The sequence below is a fragment of the Equus asinus genome, chromosome 8, assembly GCF_041296235.1.
Source record: "Equus asinus isolate D_3611 breed Donkey chromosome 8, EquAss-T2T_v2, whole genome shotgun sequence".
NCBI classification, from domain to species: domain Eukaryota; kingdom Metazoa; phylum Chordata; class Mammalia; order Perissodactyla; family Equidae; genus Equus; species Equus asinus.
In genome coordinates this window covers 23451450-23467692 of record NC_091797.1, presented here as the reverse complement: position 1 = coordinate 23467692, position 16243 = coordinate 23451450, and the positions used below count along the sequence as shown (strand labels likewise).

The following is a 16243-nucleotide window of genomic DNA, read 5'->3' as shown; positions in this document are numbered from 1 at the left end:
CCCCCTCCTCCCGCCCCCAGCTGCAGGAATATTACAAGAAGCAGCAAGAGCAGCTCCACCTGCAGCTCCTCACCCAACAGCAGGCTGGGAAGCAGCAACCCAAAGAGGTAAGGGCGCTGTCACCTGCCGCCCAGCCCCAGCCCGGCCCGAGCCTGGGAGTCCCAGGGCCGTCAGGAGAGAATCGCCTTGTGGGAATAGTGGAAGTCAGGAAGAGGCCAGCGGAGGGGGTCAGGGAGCACGGGGAGGAGGGCTCACATTTCTCCATCCCCATGCCCCCCCCGTCCTCTCCTTGCCTTGTGTTGTTGGATTAAGGAGAGCAGGAAGGCAGAGCCCTGGGCTGTCTCTGTGCACAGGCGTGTAGACATGTGTATGAGTGACCGTTGCGTGGTCCGCTCTCATGACCAGCTGCCTCGGGTCATGCCTGCTTCCTGCCCACTTGTCTCTCAGTGACCCAGCACTTCAGCCCTCCACTCTCTTAGGAATCTCTCAGTCCCTCAGCAAACCACACGCCTACCCAGCCCTGCCCCCTCCAGAGAACTCCCCAGCCTACACCCCATGTCTCATCTGGGCCACGGTGCCTCCTGAGCTTCCCTCCTAGGCCCTGCTGCCCTCCTCCTAGGACCCAAACATGCGCCTCCCTCCTGCGGCCCACCACAGCGAAGTTCTGAGTCGTCTCTTCCCAGAAGGCTGCCCTGCTGACACCCAGTCATTCCCCAATGCCCTCAGCCTCCCCCCTCAACCGTCTTGTAATTGCTGACTGCATTCTCGGTGTTATCTCTAGGCTGGGTTTACCCAATAGCCAGCCCCCTACCCCACCCCACCCCACCCCCAGGGGAAGCAGGCAGGCAGTGACGTCCCTGCCTCCCAGGCACCCAGGACACGCTTGGCTCCTGACTTGCTGACAGCCTGACATGTCAGTGCCTGTGTGAAGAACTGAATCTGGAGGGGAGGGGGGCAGGGCCCAGAGCAAGAGAGAAAGAGAGCGAGACCTAGAGCATGCGAGGGAGCATGCACCTGGGCAGTGCCATGTGCCTGTTCCCTGAGCCTGGCCCTGATGACCAGCTGATGCTGATCTTTTAAAGTCAGTTGGACCACTTGATTATCTGTATCTAAGAAGCAAGAGAGGAAAGGAGCTGGAGGGGAGAATGCCCCCTCCTCAGAGCAGGTGGGGGGGCTCCCCGGGCATGTGGGAAGGGTGCCTGCCAGGCGGGAGTGGCCCCCGGAGTCTGACAGGCTCATCGATCATCGTGAGGAGAGCCCCCCCCAGCCAGGCGCGCACAGCTGTGGTGCGGGAGCAGAAGCGGCAGGAGGAGGGGGGCGGGAGCAGGGAGGGCGTCGTGCTGCGTGTCTGGGTCTGGCTGTGTGTGTGTTTGCGCGCGTGCGTGCGTGCATGCGTGTGTTTACTGCGAGGAGGCATGCAGCCCTATGGAAGCTGGGCCGGGAGCAGAGAAGCTGCAGCCGCGGACGCCGCAACGACAGCTCCGACAGCTCCGGGGGCTGACCGGCCCTGGGAGGGGGTGGCCGCAGGCTGGGCGCCAGATGGCACGCCCGAGGCTGATGGCACCCCTCTCTGCCCGCCCCCTCGGGCCCCCCACCAGGCACTGGGGAACAAGCAGCTGGCCTTCCAGCAGCAGCTCCTGCAGATGCAACAGCTGCAGCAGCAGCACCTGCTCAATCTGCAGAGACAGGGGCTGGTCAGCCTGCAGCCCAACCAAGCCTCGGGGCCCCTCCAGACCCTCCCGCAAGGTGAGTGGCCCGCCCCTCTCCCGGACCCAGCCCCACAGCCCTCACTGTACCCGGGGGCTAGCAGCCCCTGCTCCAGGGGCCAGGTCGGGCGTCCCTGCCAGCCTCCCGCTGCCTCTCTCCCACAGCAGCCGTGTGCCCATCGGACCTACCCCAGCTGTGGAAGGGCGAGGGTGCCCCCGGGCAGCCCGCCGAGGACAGCGTCAAGCAGGAGGGGCTGGACCTCACCGGCACGGCCACCACCGCTACCTCGTTCGCCGCCCCCCCCAAAGTCTCACCCCCCCTCTCCCACCACACCCTGCCCAACGGACAGCCCACTGTGCTCACACCTCGGAGAGACAGGTACGGGGCCCAGGCTCAGAGGGGGTGTTGCTGACCTGCCTGAGGGCACACCTGGACCCCGAGGAGGGCAGCCGTGGTGGGGGTTGGAGCTCGGGGACCTGGAAGTTTACCCCTCTCCCAGGGCACGCACACTGTGCCCAGCCTCTGGAAAACCCATATTAGGGACAGAAACATCACCAGCAGGGGAGCTGGGGCTGAGCTGGACCCACGGCTGCTACAGTCTTCAGGGTCCCTGACCACTACCTCTTTCTGCCCTCCTAGCTCCTCCCACGAGGAGACGCCCGGCTCCCACCCCCTCTACGGACACGGAGAGTGCAAGTGGCCTGGCTGTGAGACCCTGTGTGAAGACCTGGGCCAGTTTATCAAGTAGGTGTCCCCTCTACTCTCCTTTTCGCCCATCCCTCCCTCCTCCCCCGTGGCAGCCTTTCCACAGAGCCCCCTCACCCCTCAGCCTGGGCCCAACTTGCCCCTTCAGCCACCACCTACCTGCCATCCTCCCCCAAAGAGGGGCCTAGTTCCTTCCCTGCCTCCATCAACTCCCCCATCACTCCCACCCCCTCCCCAGTCTCTATTCCCCGCCCCGCAGGCTGCCCACCCGGCCCCAGGCTGCTGGAGCCCAGCAGGGTAGGGGTGTGAGGAGGAGAGGACTCCCCCACCGCCCTCCCCAACCTCCCCCAGACTCAGCCCCAGAGAGTGACGGCCTGGTGACGGCCGAAGGCCGGTGGACAGGCAGGGCCGGAGGCGGACAGGCGGCTGGCAGCGGGCGGCCAGCTGCCATGGCGGTGCCAGGCTCTGTCACTGACTGATTAACTCCACTGTCTCCCAGACCCTGGCAGCATCAGGGTCAAACAAATTGTTTTCACACTTCGTCAGAGGTTTACTTAATCAGTTCATTTGCAATTAGATCTCTCTGTAGTGGGGATTTTAGCAAAGACATCAAAGGAGGCTGACGAGAAAGTGGCTTCCTCCATCGCCCCGTTTTTTTTCCACCTCTTTCCCTCCTTTGTATCTTGGTCTGTCTGCTCTGCAGGCCGTGGGCGGGATTAGAGGATGGGACGGGAGGGTGGTGACAGCAGGAAAACCAGGCCCGACTTTCTCTTCTCTGCCCTCCTCCCTCTGAAGACACCTCAACACGGAGCACGCCCTGGACGACCGCAGCACGGCCCAGTGCCGTGTGCAAATGCAGGTGGTGCAGCAGCTGGAGATCCAGGTGCGGGCAGGGCCGCGGGGGAGGGGTGGCAGGCTCTGGCCCCACCCACAGGCTGCCTCTCCAGGAGGGGTTAGGAGGTCCCACGGAAGGGTCGTCTTAAATTTCTAGGTCCTAATTACCATGGTCAGGAGGTATGGGCAGGAGGTACAGGCAGCTGGATTGTGAGGGAAGCTGAGGTTAGGGGTGTCTGCTGGGAGACTCATACTAATAAAAACAACAAAAATAATGTTAATTGCTACCATTGAGCACTTTGTGCTGTACTGACTACTTGACCCCTGTAACTCAAGGGATCCTCTTAAACAACCGTATATGGTGGATACTACTATTATCCCTATTCTGTAGATACAGAAAACAGAGGCACAGAGAGGTGAAGTAGCCTGCCTCCGATCATACAGCTCGCGGGTGGCAGGGCCGGGATTAGAACCTGGAGGCAGTCTGGCCTCCCAGTCTGAGCTCTATAGCACGACACACTCAGGAGGCTGCTCAGGACAGTCCACAGGCAGCCAGTCAACTCTTGCCCATTTCCCTCTGGCCCCGAGCAGACGCCCTGCAGGGAGAGGGTAGACATGAAAGCTCTAATGAATTTATGAATGGGGCGAATGCGTCATCTGTCCTGTGCTCCATTCAGCATGTGAGGACCCTCTCGGGCATGAGTGCCCCTGAACTTGGGTGTTGTTCTGCCATAGCTTCTGCCCTTGCTGGGGAGAAGAGGCGTGCATTCTTGGGAAGGAGGCCCCGACTTACAGCTGCTGTGATGAGCCTGGGACACTCAGTCGGGAGGAGAAGCAGGGAGGGCTTCACGGAGTAGGCAGCCCCCAGGGCCTGGCCTTGAGGGTCAGGGTGAGGAGTCAGAGGGGCAGAGGAGAGCGGAGGCCTTCCAGGAGCAGGGGCCAGAGAGAGGGAGCCGGGGTGCCGAGGCAGAGAGGCGAGTGGTGGTGGGAATAGGGGCTTTCGGGGGAGTCTGGTGGGGAGAGGTGGGATGTAGAGGAGGAAGAGGACCCGGCTGCCTCCGAGACAGGTGCAAAGGCCCTGCTCACCTTCCACCTCTCCACAGCTCGCCAAGGAGAGCGAGCGGCTGCAGGCCATGATGGCCCATCTGCACATGCGGCCCTCCGAGCCCAAGCCCTTCAGCCAGCCGGTGAGTGACTCCCCTGCCCATGGCCCTCCCCAAACCCCTCTACAGCCCCCCGGGGACCCCCACCCTCTGGTGCTGGTCTCAGCGCCTCCCCGTTGCTCACAGCTGAACCGGGTCCCCGGCTCCTCCTCATTCTCCAAGGTGACCGTCTCCACAGCAGACTCGTTCCCAGATGGTCTCGTGCACCCCCCCACCTCGGCCGCGGCCCCCGTCACCCCCCTACGGCCCCCTGGCCTCAGCTCTGCGTCCCTGCACAGCGGGGGCCCCACCCGCAGGAGGAGCAGCGACAAGTTCTGCTCCCCCATCTCCTCAGGTAAGGGCCGAGGGGAGGGGCGTTTTCCCTAAGCTGGGCCCCCCAGCGGCTGCCTCATCCTCCGCCTGTCTCCCCCAGAGCTGGCCCAGAATCACGAGTTCTACAAGAACGCCGACGTCAGGCCACCCTTCACCTATGCCTCCCTCATCCGCCAGGTGAGCGGGAAGGGGACAGACTGCCTCCCCTGCCCCTGCGCAGCCCTCCGGAGGGTCCCGGGCAGAGGAGACCACCTGCCCCCTCACATCTGTCCTTTCCTCCTCGGCTGCACAGTCTCTCACACACAGGCGCGGCTGGGCACACGAACAGGTCTCTGGGGGCACACAGTATTTTTGCTACTCAACACCCACTGTGTCATTCATTCGCTCATTTCCACGTACACACTCCCGTGAGCCTATTTTCTGATAGACTTATGGTCACTCTTCGTCTGCCTCCTCCCCTCCCTCTCACACATGCACACACACACCTCTCCTCCCTTCTCATGTCCTCAGTGCTCACGTAATAGTCACACTCACACATGAACATACATTTACACATATGTCCTCTCGCTCTGATCTCCGCACACAGGGACACACCCTCACACGTATTCTCATACACACACACACCCATCCATCTCATGCTTAGGGTGCCCTTTGCCAGAATCAGGATCAATTCCGTCAGCCCCACCCCTGGACATCTCGCTCCTGAGAATACTCCTTTCGTTCCCACTCCAGGGCAGGGGTGCTGGGAGCCATTTTCACTCCACAAGAAATGTGTGTGCCCCTCACACAAGTGTGTAGGTTCCCTTTGGCCTCTGGCTGGGCTGTGAGCAGCCTGCCCCTCAGGGACCAGCGAGCACCCACCAGTGCTCTTGTCCACACACTTCGGAGCAGGTCTCCTCTGCTCTCAGGGTGACGTAGGGGCCAGGTGGAGGACAGATCCTAGGGGAGAGAACACAGGCCTGTGACCCTTCGAGGCCCAAACTAAGGGTCCCTTGGCATCTTCCTTGCCCACAGGCCATTCTGGAAACCCCCGACAGGCAGCTGACCCTGAATGAGATCTATAACTGGTTCACCAGGATGTTCGCCTATTTCCGGAGAAACACGGCCACCTGGAAGGTGAGGCGTGCCCTTTCCTCCTTGCCCAGGGCCCCAGCCACCCTTGGACATCTCTACATCCTGTCGAAACCAGGGCTGCCTAATAATTAGTCCCCTTGAAGAGCCGGTTCTACAGAAATGTCCCCACCAGGGTCCAGGCTGGGTAGTGGGGCCCTCCACCCCAACTCAGCAGGGGCCTGGAATGTGCTCTGACTGCCTCTTAATGACGCCTTCCTTCCAGCCTTGTGCTGCCTTCTTTCTGGGAAGAAACCCTCCTCCTCTCAGAAGTGCTCTTTCATGGGCCCCAAAGACTCCAGCCCCATGAAGTATGGCCTCAAGGTGTTGGTATGCCTGAGCCTGGTGGGGAGGCTTGGCTCACATTCACAAGAGACCCTAAGGGTCCAGCCAGGTAGCTTGGCTAAAGGCGCATGTTCTGAAGCCCAGGGTGGGAATAGGGGTTGCGCAGGCCCAGACACGCGCATGGACCAGGGCCCGTGGGCAATACACTGGGTCACAAACACAGGCACTCACACATTGTCCCTGGCTCTGCCATCGGTGGCAAGAAGATAATTGTCTTCATCCAATTAGTCATTTCAACATCTTCAGCCATAAGAGTTTTCCTGGGGGACCAGAGACAGGCAAGGGAGGGACCCTAGAAAAATGGAATAGGGAGATGTGGGCTGGGGCACTAAGCCATTTGTTTTTCTGTAGGCAAGATGGGGTGTGTGTACCTGTGTGTGTATCTGTCTGTCTGTCTGATGGGTGAGAATATTAGGGTCTGTGCAGCAGGGCCGGAGAGAAATATCTAAATTGGGAGAGAGTAGGAGGAAGGGGAAGGGAGTGTTGGCACCCTGTGGGCAAAGTTAGACGCCAGGGAAGGCACCCCTGTCTCAGAACCTTAATTGGATCTCTGGCTCTTGAGTCCCCCTGCTGGCCAATGCAGGAACTGCAGGTTACAGGCCACCTCCCCTCCTCCCCCCAGGTTGCAACAAGTGCCCCTGGGGAACTCGCAGCAGTGCCCGGGACTGGGTGGGGTCTGCACAGGGCCCAGCCTTCTCTACTCCGGGGGTGTGTAAGTGCAGCAGGAGGTGCTGCTCCATGACCCTCCGTCTCCCCATGCCCCATTCCCAAAGCTTGGGAAAGAGGCTGCCAGGCTGAGACAGCAGCTCGGATTGGCTGTGAGTGATGTCATTTCCCGCCAACCACAGTCCTGCCCTCTCTTATAGCCGGCAGGGCCTCCTTGGGACCACCTGGTCCTGTCTCCAACCTCCAAGCCCATTCGGATACCAGGTTTCATAAATGACAGCATCCCGTCCAAGCCCAAAGGGTCATCACGACCAGTGTCTGATGTTTACGTTAATGCTGCAGCTTCCTCCTCTGCCTTTAGGGTGACGTGTAGACAGTGTAGAGCCTGTCTTCTGTAAAACAGCCTCCTTCTTGGGGGCAGGGGCCACTCACCTCCTCTCCTCCTTTCCTGTTCTCTGTACCACCCCTCCTGCAATTTCTCTCCTTCCTGGAGGACGGGGAAGCTGGTTGGGGTGACTTGCTTAAACCTCTCAATGACCATCATGAAGCTGCTTCTCCCGTAGGCCAACCCCCTGGCCTTCCATACCACCTTCGACTGGTTGCCCAGCCTGGGTCATCTCAGTAGTGCGTCTCTCCCTCCCTAGTCCTCACTCCATCTCCCCTCACCTGGTCCAGGTCCCAACAGGAAGCTGGCTGAGTGACTGAGTAGGTGACCTTCCCAGTTAGTGGGGCTCTCCTGCTGCTTCCACCACTTAGGGCACTGCCTGTGCCCTCCTCGTGGTACAGCAGAATCCATCTCAGCTTGAGGTCCACTTTGACCTTCAGGATTTTGGCAGCCAAGCTTCATTCATGTGACTTGGGAGATGCCCCCTGGCCACACCCAGCTGTCTTTCCCTTCCACCTCAACTTCCCACCCATTTGTCTGCCCTTGGAGGTCCCACCTCATCTTCTCCTCAACTATTTCAACTTCCCTCCCTCTTCCTTCGCCCTTTCTGGCCCCTATCCTGAGATGCTGTCCACTTGAGACCAGGGCAGAAGGGTCGGGAGCCAGCGTGGGCCAGGCCAGCTGCTGCTCAACTGGCGACGGTGCTGCCATCTGCCAAGCTGATGGTCCTCGCCGGCCCTCCCCCGTGTCCATCCCTCCCAGGGCCCATGTTGTGGGCCCATCCTTTTGTTTACGCAGCCCCTGCCAGACCCCTTAAATTGCCGTTAATGTTTCAGCGTAACGAATTAGTCTCTCATCACGAATCAGGCTTCGAAATGAGGGAAAAAAGCCCCGGTGAGGCCATCCTCGGAAATTGGGGTCATTCTCATTTGCAAAGCGGAGGATCGGAGCCCCGTAATGCGGGCAAATTTATTCCGAGGCAGGAGCCCCGGCGTGATTAGGCCCTTTGTAATTATCGCTCCAAGAGATTCCACTCCAGCCGCCCGCCTCCCTCGTGGATTAGCGAGCGAGTCGGAAAAATACACAGGATTTAATTAGAGGCAAATTAAAATTGGTAATGAAATCGGGCCAGTTGCAAGTGGCAAGAGTTGGAAGGGAGAGAGGGAGAGGGGATCTCCAGGGGCACGGGCTGCCCGCCCTGCCTGCTTTCTTCCCCGTTTAGAAATGTAAAGAGGAGACAAGGATGGGGACAAGGGGGAGGCTTAGGGAGGACAGGTACCAGGGACAGGGCCAGGCACGGCTGAGGGCAGGCTGACAGGAGAGTGCAGGGACAGGACTGAGGGACCTGGCGGGAGGGTAGTGGGTGGATTGGGGCCCTCGCCCAGGCTCCCGGGGGGAATTGGGCCAAGCACCCCCGCCCTCACCAGAGTGTCCTACAAACCAGATGACCTCAATTCCTGAAGCTATCCTGCCAGGAGGAGGTGGGAGCGACAAGGTGACTTTTCCTCTTTTCTCTCTTCTTCCTGCCTTACAGCGGCTAAGCCCACACTCTCCTTTCGCCCAGTTTATTTATTTCAACAAGTATGTATTAGGCCTCGACTGTACACCTCGTGCTCTCAATAAGCTGTCTGTTCTGAGCCACAGCTCAGAGTCACGACGCCCACACTGCTGGGGTCGAGGAAGGTCGTGGTAAGGGTCTGAGCTATTGAACGGAGAGTCTGTGGGCACCAGAGACAGGTGTCCCAGGCTCCAGGTGCCGGGGCTGAGGGATGTCGTGCCGATCAGGAGCCCCAGGTCACAGCTACCTGTATCTGATTAATGATGAGGGGAAAACAAATTATGGCTACGTAGATACCATTTAGTTGGTAGACCGAGTTTCCCAAGGCATGGCAGGGAGAAGGGGAGCGGAGAATAACTGGGCTGTCGGTGGTAAAGACGCTGGGAGCCCCTGGCTCCAGGGGCAGGTGGGGGCCTGCCACCCCCTCTGGCTGTGTCTCCTCCCTGCTCGTCCCTTCGTCCCTGGACTGGGGAAGGTGGGACGAGGGGGCACATGAGGACTTTCCTATGCGTGCTCACCCGAGCGGAGGAGGAGGGCTGAGCACCTGCCCCTCGTCCCTGTGCCCCCAGAACGCCGTGCGCCACAACCTCAGCCTGCACAAGTGCTTCGTGCGCGTGGAGAACGTCAAGGGCGCCGTGTGGACCGTGGACGAGCGGGAGTATCAGAAGCGGAGACCGCCAAAGATGACCGGGTGCGTGGGCCCAGACCTGGGCAGGGGCAGCCACCCGTGTGGCGTGGGCCGGGGCCGCCCCGTGCCTCTCCGGGGGCTGTGCACCAAATCCTTCCCACTTTGGGGTGGGGCCACAAGACAAGGGGAGGAGGAGCCCAGGGAAGACAGGAATGTGGAAGTGACAGATGATTAGAAAGAAGACATTTATTTCTGTCTTGTTCTGTTCTTCTGACTGAGGGAAGGAGCCGAGGGGGACCTGGCACCAGAGGGAGATAGCAGCCCAAGGCATCCATGGCTAGAGCTGGGACATAGGCAAGTGCCAGCCAATGTGGCCATTGGTCAGGGAGCTGCCATCCTCGGAGCCACTCTCCCCCATCTTATCACAGGAGGAGCCAACCTCTGAGATCCCCAGGCTCTCTTCTTCATTTTTCAGGGAGAGGAGGCCCAGAGAGGGCAAGGGGCTAGAGGGAGGTCACACAGCAGATCATGGCAGAGGGGGTTCTCCGACCTCCTATCTTTTGTGTTCTGCTCTACCACACAGCATTTTCAGTGGAAACTGAGGAACCAGGGAGGAGGGGGCAACCTCTTCTCCTCACTTCCCTGCCAGTCCAGAGGCCTTCTTCCCCACCCCACCCCAAGACATCCCCCACACAGGCCACCCTCTGGCCTGTGCCTCTTGAGCCAGAGGCCCATGGGGAGGAGAGCAAGGTCTGAAGCAAGCTAGAGGCATAGCTCTGTGGGTGCCTGTTCCCCTCAAGATTCCCTCTCCCCCAATAAGAGCCTCCCCATGCCCAGGCAGTTGTGGGGGCTGGGCAGGCTAGAGCCTGGGAAGGGGAAGAAAAGCTGTCCCCTTCTGAGTGCCCCCACATGCCAGTCACAACGCTTGGTATCTTCATGTCTCATTACCAACCTGGCATCAGAGGATGTGGTTCTAGAATCAGAAAACCTGGCTGCAAGTTACATTTCTACTTCTCACCAGCTGTTTGTCCTTGGGCCAGTTCCTTAACCTCTCTGAGGCGCTCTGTAAACTGGGGGTCCTCACTGTGGAAGAGGGACAGCCCTTAAGCCATTGCTTTTCCTGACCCAACCCCTGAACACCTTCCTGTGCAGAAAAGCCTCTGGTGTGGAGCGTGTGGGGACAGGGTGAGCACACGGCTTATTAGATGTCCCCAAATTCAGGAGGGCCCAGTGTGGATTTTACAGATATGGGACTGTAGATGCTCTAGCTTGGACCTTGCTGAACACTGGAAAATCTAGACTGAAGAGAAAAAAGGCTAGAGTAGCAGGATGTGAAGACACATACGGGAGGGATCCCCGTTCCCACTTACCTGCTCTGAGAGGCGGGACAGTTCCAGAGTCCCTGAGAGCCCCAGCGCCTCCCCCAGGAAGGCGGCTGTCGGTCCCTGCTGGGCCAGGTCAGCTCAGGGTTGAATAAGATGGGGCACACACAGGGGCCAACCCCACTCCGGCCCCCCAGGAGAGGGGACAGCCCCTGGGCCGGAGCAGGCCCTCAGTCAAGGTCCAGGTGTGTGCGAGGAGGACGTGGGTGAGCGAACCGAACATCCTCTCTCCCCAGGAGCCCCACCCTCGTTAAGAACATGATCTCGGGCCTCAGTTACGGAGCACTTAATGCCAGCTACCAGGTGACCGGGCCCCGCCAGAGTCCACCCGCCCCCTCTGCCTCCTGCCCCTCCATCTCCCTCCAGCACACACACGGGCCTGTAGAAGAGACCCCCCCCCCCCATGCAGAAGGCCCATCTGTCAGAGGAGGGGACAGTGGGAAGGAGTGTGAAGAGCACTCCGGGGGGGCAAACCCCAACCCTCTGCTGACCCCGCCTCGGGGCCCGGCCCCCACCTCTCCTGACAAAGCTGGGTTCGGGCGGGACGGGACGGGGCGGAGAGCAGGGAGGTGGGCATAACCAGTGGGGTCCCTTCCCCAGCTTGTCAGTCTGGGGGTCCTCTGTCTCCCAGGTTCCCAGGAAAGCAGGTAGGGTCAGAGCTCTGGCCTTGTAGGGGGAGCTGTGTTCGGAAGGTTGAGCCTGGGCTGGGGGGCTGCCGAGAGAGACCTGCCAGCGGCCGGCACAGACACACACAAGGCTCTCTAGGGAGTGGGGAAGCCCCTGACGGGTGAAGCCCACTGACGGGGCCAACCCTGTGCCTCCAGGCTGCTCTGGCCGAGAGCAGCTTCCCTCTCCTCAACAGCCCTGGCATGCTGAACCCCAGCTCAGCCAGCAGCCTCCTGCCCCTCAGCCATGACGAAGTGGGCGCCCCCGTGGAGCCGCTGCCCAGCAACGGCAGCAGCAGCCCCCCTCGCCTCTCCCCACCCCAGTACAGGTGAGCACACAGCAGGGACCCCACCCGCCCTGGTGCCCCATCAGGAAGTTGGGATCTTCTCACTGTGAGTGGCGTCCCCATCTCACCAATCTCCGCCACCTCTTCCCAGGACAAGTGGCCTCTCTCCCTTCCCATTGGTCCTCCCCTCCTCTCTCCCTTCTCTCTCCTTTCTTATTCTCTTCTCTCTCCCTTTGTTTTACTTCCCTCCTTCCCCTCCTTCCTCCATTCTGGCCTCCCCTTCTCTCCTTCTCAGCCAAAGGCAATCTCGTCCATCCCAGCGTCCCCTTTCCCTTGGAGAGAGCCCTGGGGGACATCAGACCTAAGGCATCAGGCCTCAGTGGCTCAGGGATAGTGGGATCCTGGGGAGGTGAGCTGTGGACACCCCACTGTGCCCCCAAATTCTAGATGTGTTTGCGGGGGCAGAGGAAAGCCCCTGGGGTGCCCACAGGATCCCTTCTGTCGCAGCCACCAGGTGCAGGTCAAAGAGGAGCCTGCGGAGGCGGAGGAAGACAGGCGGCCCGGTCCCCCACTGGGGCCCCCCAACCCCAGCACCTCGGGGCCTCCGGAAGACAGGGACCTGGAGGAAGAGCTGGCACCGGGAGAGGAACTGTCCTAAGGGCCTCCAGGGGCAGGCAGGGCAGGGGTGAGACCCCTCCCTTCCGGAACCCAGGCCCCACCCACCCCCAGTCCACAGCCCCGCCCAAACCTCAAGGCACTTCCAGGACTCAGATGGGGGGCTGGGCCAGCAGCACCGCTGTGACCTGAGTGACAGACGCTCGGGGGGCAGGGACTGCCCCGCTCCCGAGGGGACACAGCACCCCTGGTCTGGGACCAGCAGAGGACACGGAGGGCCCAAACCCCTCCTCAGACCCTCCCCTATATCTGAATACCGCCTCCCCGCAACCACCAGCAGCAGCAGGGCCCTCCTCCCCCACCAGCTGTCCCCTACGGGGCCCCTCAGCGCCATGGAGACCCGCAGGCGGGGCTAAGCCACCCCTCTCAGACCCAGGGCCCCTCGCACCTGGCTCCTGGCTCCGGCAGTGATTTCTGGCCAGAGGCCCCCCCCCCCCCCCCCCCCCCCCGCTTCCCTCGTTCGTGCTCCCTTCCGCCGTCTTCTCCGTACTGTGAAGAAATAGCTCTCCACCCCGCCCGGGCCGGGATGGGGCAACTGAGGTTTCAGACCTTCAGACCGGCCCTGGGAGAAGCCAGCCCCCTCGGCTGTGCCCCTTCAAAAAGCCACAGCTGGGGCGGGACAAGTTGTCCCTTGACGGGGTCCCTGCCAGGCTCCAGCCCCTCCCCCCGACCTGAGCCAGACCCAGGCTGACCTGGGCCCTCAGCCTGTGTGCTGGGTGCTACTCCGCGACGCCCACACCAGGGAGCCCAGGCAGAGGCCCGGCGCGGCCGCCTCCCTGTGGACGGCTGTGCCAGGTGGACTCTGGACGTGGAGCCGCTGATAGGAGCCCAGGTGCCCTTGAGGCTGGGGTTGGGGCCAGAGGTGGCACCGGCTGGGGGAAGCACCCTGCCTCTGTCACCCGGAAAAGCCAGACTAAAAGGAGGCTGAGGGGCAGGTGGGATTAATACCGTGGCTGCTGTGACCTAACGGTCACCCTGCCCCCAGCCTACAGGTCCCCTATTGCAGTCTTCCCTCACCCTCGCTCAGCACCCCTGTCCCCAGTTAAACGGATGACCAAAGACCTTTCTTATGCCGGAAGCAAAAACCAAAACTTTTTGTTGGCTTTTTCCTTTGTCACCTCCCTGGCCCACTCCTCCTGCCCCCTCCCCTGCCCCAGGCTGGAACCCTCCCTCCACTTAAGTTATTGTTTAAAACCAAAGTTTACAGTGTCTGTTGGTGGCCAAGACCCTCTCCCTCCACCCTTCCTCCACCCCACCCTGAGAACCCTGGGACTCAGGAGAGGCTGGGGGCCCTGCTCACCCCCCTCTGCTCCTGCCCAGCCAGGGGGAAGGAAAGAGGGCAGAGAGGAGGAGGCGGGCAGCCCTCGGCACCCCGCGGGCAGGGGGCACAGGAGCCAGTTCCCACCTGGGGGCTCTCCAGACCCCTGTCTAGGACCAAGTCCCCCATCACGCTGGGAGTGTGGATTCCAGCAGAGGAGCTGGAAAAAAAGTGAGACTCTCCACAGACCCCCTATGGGGGACCCCACCTTAAGGCCAAGGACCGGGAGTGTTGGATGCTCAGGACACCCCAGGCCCCTTTGCTGAGAAGACTCCTTGGACTATTTCCCAAGAAACCCCCACATACACCCCTTCACAGCCACCCCTCCCGCGAGGCGGGGGACCCTCCGCCCCCTCCCCTGTGTACCCCCCACCTGTGTTCCGTTTGACCAGCACAGAAATATTAAACGTCCTCTATTCACCGGGCCCTGCGTGTGTCACCAAGGTGAGGGAGGGCCAGGGCGTTAACGTGGAAAGACTGCTCTGAGGGCAGGCGGTGCCAGCTGGACGTGGGGCTCCTGTGGGGACATTCTCTTCAAGAGCCTGAGTGCGAGGGTGTAGGCTTTTACCCCTGACACTGGCCAGGCTCCAGGTTTACAACAGGGCCTTTGGTCCTCCACGCCCCTCCTGTCCCCCTCTTCCGCTCATCATGGCATTCTCTGGGATTTTATTTCAAACGCGGTCTCTCCTATTTTCTTCCAAGGTCACAGCTCCTTGCCCCACTTCCTTCACAGTTTGGAAGCCGGGTTCCTGCCAGAGCGTTTTCAGCAGGTGGTCGATTCGTCCTGGGATGGGAAGGACCCCTGCTGTAGGGCCACTGCCTGGGAGCCGTCCCCCGGCGTGCCCGGGGCCCTTCTGGGCGCATCACCCATGTCTTCGTGGGGGCTGCCTGGATAGGCGCGTGTGTGTGTGTGCGCGTGGGGGGGGTGGCATCGAGATGCGTGCGGTGGGGCTGTCAGCTCATGCACGCCCATGTGTGCGGTGTCACAGTACGGGTGGGCTCGGGATCGGAAAAGGGGTTCTTCTAATTGCAAAGGGCACCCTGGACAGTTGGGGGAGGGAAGGAAAGGAGGAGGAGGTCCAAGTTGTGAAGCCAAAGGTGGGTCCTGACACCTCCCTCAGCGCCCCCTCAAGTCCCCAATCCCCACTCACCACCCCTCCCCACCAGGGGCGCCCCCTGCCTTCTCAGACCCAAGTGCTCATTACCAGGGTTATCTACCGGTTCCCTTCTTCGGACACCGTGGTCACTTTTCAGACACGCTCCTCGAGAGTCGGGGTCCCCGGGCCTCTGTCCTGGGGCAGAGCCCAGGAAGGAGTGTGTGTACTTGGGGGGAAGTGTGGAGACAACAGCAGAACTGGAAACAGTCACCTTTCCCACAAATCCCCAAATGGCTGGAACCTTCCAGAAGGCAAACTTGGGATGGAAGTGGGGCAGGCAAAAGGGGGTAGGATCCAGAGATTGAGTCTTTGTCTCAGGCCTGTCTTGTCCTTTCCCACGCCTTTCGACCATCAGCTGTTTCCTTCTGTCTCGCTTTCTGTCTGTCTCACCCGGTCCACGCCACCTCCACCCCCTAATCCTCTGGACACCGGCGTGGAGCCTGGGGTGAACTCCCTGTCCCTCCATGGAGAGGGCCAGGCCAGGGGAGCTGAGCCTGGGGTCTCAGAGTCGCCCCCTCCGCCCACCGTCCGGCCCCCCCAGACACTGTGTCAAGCAGCACCGCCGCGTGTTGTACTCTGCCCTCCCCACCCTCCGCAGAGGCCACCTGGGTCCTGTGCAGTAGAAGTAGCATGTGATCCCTGTGGACAAGGGCACTGTCTACAGTGCAATCAATTACCCGTGACTTCACCGCTTCCCCTCCCCCTTCTCCCCTCCTGGACCCACCAGCCCAATAGAAAGCCCCCTGAGAATCCAGAGTGTTGGCTGCCAAGCTCCCAGCTCCTCCTGCTCCACCGACAGAAGATCTGTTCCACAGGCTGGCCTCAGGGGCATCCTTTCCACACCAGGGACTCTAAAGGGACAAGGCTACGCCCAGCCTCACTGTCAGGACGGTCCTTCCAGTAGTCTAACTTCAGTTTTTCCTGCTTCCACCAGAGTCTTCTTTTTTATTCCCTCCCCAAAGGGATATGGCAAGTGTCTGGTTAGTGCATTTGGACGTGGGGAGAAGATCTTAGGTGTTGGCAGGAGGTCTTGCAACATCAGAAACAGAAGGTTGCTGTGGATCTCCGTCTTCTGAGTGGGCTTACAGACTCAATAATTAATTTTCTGACTGATCTGACAGATCCCACAAGGGTCAGCCCCCTGCTGCGTTATTACCTTCTAAATAAGAGCCAACTCTGCCATGCCCCCCAATCGTGCTTTGCTGTCAGGAAGTTCTGCATGCTGTCTAGCCTCTCTCCTTCCTGCTGTTATCTGCAGCTACTGGGGGCAGGTTCGCTCTGGCTGGCAGCTTGTCCTGGTCTTGGCATTTCTGCCCTGATGGGGCGAGGGAAGCTCTCTTCAAAAC

The 16243-nt window shown here is 60.7% G+C and overlaps 1 protein-coding gene across 4 annotated transcripts in view; it reads left to right on the top strand.

The window, feature by feature from the left end:
- FOXP4 (forkhead box P4) overlaps positions 1-13899 on the top strand; it is a 50778-nt gene extending 36879 nt beyond the window's left edge. Inside the window, exons 5-17 of one of the 4 annotated variants that reach the window (XM_044776657.2) lie at positions 21-107; positions 1599-1746; positions 1875-2085; positions 2347-2451; positions 3208-3295; positions 4350-4433; positions 4572-4743; positions 4822-4898; positions 5736-5837; positions 9355-9476; positions 11032-11098; positions 11620-11789; positions 12255-13899. In XM_044776657.2, the coding sequence (XP_044632592.1) occupies positions 21-107; positions 1599-1746; positions 1875-2085; positions 2347-2451; positions 3208-3295; positions 4350-4433; positions 4572-4743; positions 4822-4898; positions 5736-5837; positions 9355-9476; positions 11032-11098; positions 11620-11789; positions 12255-12405 (1584 nt within the window). In that variant the 3' untranslated portion in view covers positions 12406-13899. Of the gene's footprint in view, positions 1-20; positions 108-1598; positions 1747-1871; positions 2086-2346; positions 2452-3207; positions 3296-4349; positions 4434-4535; positions 4744-4821; positions 4899-5735; positions 5838-9354; positions 9477-11031; positions 11099-11619; positions 11790-12254 lie in introns of all 4 variants that reach the window. The other 3 variants (XM_070514962.1, XM_044776656.2, XM_044776654.2) reach the window with 3 other exon arrangements.
- The last annotated feature ends 2344 nt before the right edge of the window (positions 13900-16243 follow it).